This window comes from Clupea harengus, chromosome 14 (genome assembly GCF_900700415.2).
Source record: "Clupea harengus chromosome 14, Ch_v2.0.2, whole genome shotgun sequence".
NCBI lineage: Eukaryota > Metazoa > Chordata > Actinopteri > Clupeiformes > Clupeidae > Clupea > Clupea harengus.
Window position 1 is genome coordinate 6,121,572 of NC_045165.1, and position 2,607 is coordinate 6,124,178.

General features: G+C 43.3%; 2 protein-coding genes across 2 annotated transcripts in view; one reads left to right on the forward strand and one right to left on the reverse strand.

Annotated features, from left to right (window-relative positions):
• The window catches only part of hectd1 (HECT domain containing 1), a 32,601-nt gene extending 32,228 nt beyond the window's left edge, over positions 1–373 (forward strand). Inside the window, exon 36 of the mRNA XM_031580480.2 lies at positions 361–373. Within this exon, the coding sequence (XP_031436340.1) occupies positions 361–373 (13 nt within the window). The remainder of the gene's footprint in view (positions 1–360) is intronic.
• LOC116223565 lies at positions 29–2,038 on the reverse strand. Its single transcript, XM_031580750.2, has 4 exons — positions 1,833–2,038; positions 1,318–1,510; positions 895–1,147; positions 29–805 (listed from the first exon to the last, which is right to left on the reverse strand). Exons 1-4 carry the CDS (start codon positions 1,985–1,987, stop codon positions 498–500), a joined length of 909 nt encoding a protein of 302 aa, XP_031436610.1. The 5' UTR covers positions 1,988–2,038; the 3' UTR covers positions 29–497.
• Between the last annotated feature and the right edge of the window lie 569 nt (positions 2,039–2,607).

Sequence of the window (2,607 nt, forward strand, 5' to 3'; positions counted from 1 at the left end):
GACCCAAATAAAGTCTACCATGAAGTCTATATGTCTATTCTGTATTTCCTGATAAATCAGCTTGCAAAATCCAATAAAAATAAATCTTGAGAAATCAAATGGCATTAATATGACTACCATAATTTCATGACTATTCACTGCAGTACATACATTGTTTTTGTAAAATGTCTGCAGCCCTGCAATTAATACTCGGGTGCAGCCTACACACAGGAATACATTTGTTTTCTTATTGGGTGCCTGTAATTGGGCTTAGTAACACACTACTAAAAGCTGTTTGCCAACTAAATCGTTACTACCAGAGACATAACTTTGTTACTATCACAAATGTGTGTGGCGATGTGCAATTCTTCTGTACAACAGTATTTTTGCTTGAGATGCCCTATCCCTCATACAACAACTTTGAAATGTCTAGTAGTATTGGCACCACAACTATGTGGCATTTAATTTAACAAGTAGCCGGGATGTGAGGGCCCACTGCCGTGTGGATGGACGCCCCCTTACCGATGAAAGGTCAGGCCCAGACTTCTCTCCACCGGCCCATTTTGAGTGTTGCAGCCCTTCACAGAGCAGTGGAAATTCTGGGATGTTTCATCCATATTCAGGCAGAGTTGACAGTTGCCAACCCACAGTTCAGTGTCCCTTTTCAGTGATCCCCAGTAGAACTTCTCAGTGATGTTGCTTATGCATCGTTGTGTGCCGTAATGACCTTGGTTATCGTGATGTTCCCTCAACACCGTATTGACATGCGCTCGACTTCGAAGCACTCTTCGGAGTCCAGTTCCTCTGCAGTAGTACAGAACATCACCTGGACAGGACGGAATTGAAGTTATGAGTAGGAGACGGGAAAATAGGTTATGTGATGCTGCAAGTGTAATTGAATGCGACTTAGATTACCTTCCAGACAGTAGTGCTTTGAGGCTCTTCTGACATAGTGTCTCATGTCCTGCATCAACTCCTTTGAAAATGTCCCTGTCCTCAAGAACCTCTCCACTGCATCATACCTAGAGAAAGCAAGATCCTTCCTACTGTTTGGGTCATTTTCCCCCAAACCCCTCAACTCCGCCCTCTCTGAATCCATCGCATACGGATGCTCTATATGATCTTCTGTCAGGTCTTGGGAAGGGTCAGCGTCATCTTCATTGCTCTCCTGTTCAAGTTAATGAAGGCAAACATTTCAATAACCAAACCTCTTATGGAATTACTGAAAAAGTATTACGGTTCAACACCACGTTCTACTGATAAAAAGGCCTTCAAAAGGGGATTGGAACTCTGAGCAAAATGACAACATATCCAAATTGATGTTTATTTATTGGTTACCTGTTGAATGTCTGATGCCATTGCCACAGTGGGGACTGCATCGGGTTTGAGAGATACACTCCCTCCCGAGTGATCAAAGCAGTCCTCTGTGAAGTGCTTGGAGCACAGGACAGATGTTTTGGTTAAAGACCATGGATCCCGTTTGGTATAGGAGATCCAAAGCTTGAATCTCTCGTCATCACTTTTGGGGAACCTGATAGCAGAGAAGATAAGGGTGACGAAGCTTGCAGAATATTCCTAGAAGCAGTTCCCTGAGTTGTACTGCATGCGTGTGTTACTTATAAAACCCCTGATAGCCTTCCACATGTGCTGACATACTAAAAAAATCCAAATATGTCTGAGTGCCCCCTGACAGCAAAGGAAACAAAATCACAAAATTAAGAATTACAACTTATACAGTAACAAAACCTGATACTCCACATTGGCTTTTATCCTAATGTGCTACCCTATACGACATGCAATTCTCAGACAATTCGTGAAAACTACTAAAAAGGCCCAGCTCCAACAAAACTCACCTGTGAAAGGTCAGGCTCTCGTCTTCACTGTTTGATACCAGGCTACTCTCACATCCGTAGCAAATGCAGTAATTTGACTTTTGGGAAGAACAATATTTTGGACGGATCTGACATTCTTCACAGTTGTCAATCCATTTGTTTACATCTTTTGCCATGGAACCCCAGTAGAAAAGTCCTGTCACTTCTTTGAGAGTCACCGTCCTATTCTTGTGTCTCTCCTCACTGTGGTATTGTTTGAGCACACACTTCACTTCTTCCGGGCTGCGTACGACTTTGCGTTGCCGTTGGCCATCAAAATGCCGAAGACCGTCATCCAGTCCAGTTCCTCCACAGTAGTACAGAACATCACCTGGACAGGACGGAATTGGAGTTATGAGTGGGGTAGGCAAAGACAAAAATAGGTTATGTGATGCTGCAAATGTAATTGAATGCGACTTAGATTACCTTCCAGACAGTAGTGCTTTGAGGCTCTTCTGACATAGTGCTTCATGTCCTGCATCAACTCATCTGAAAATGTCCCTGTCCTCAAGAACCTCTCCACTTCATCATACCTAGAGAAAGCAAGATCCTTCCTGCTGTTTGGGTCATTTTCCCCCAAACCCCTCATCTCCGCCCTCTCTGAATCCATCGCATACGGATGCTCTATATGATCTTCTGTCAGGTCTTGGGAAGGGTCAGCATCATCTTCATTGCTCTCCTGTTCAAGTTAATAAAGGCAAACATTTCAATGACCAAACCTCTTCTGGATTTACTGAAAAAGTATTACGGTTCAATG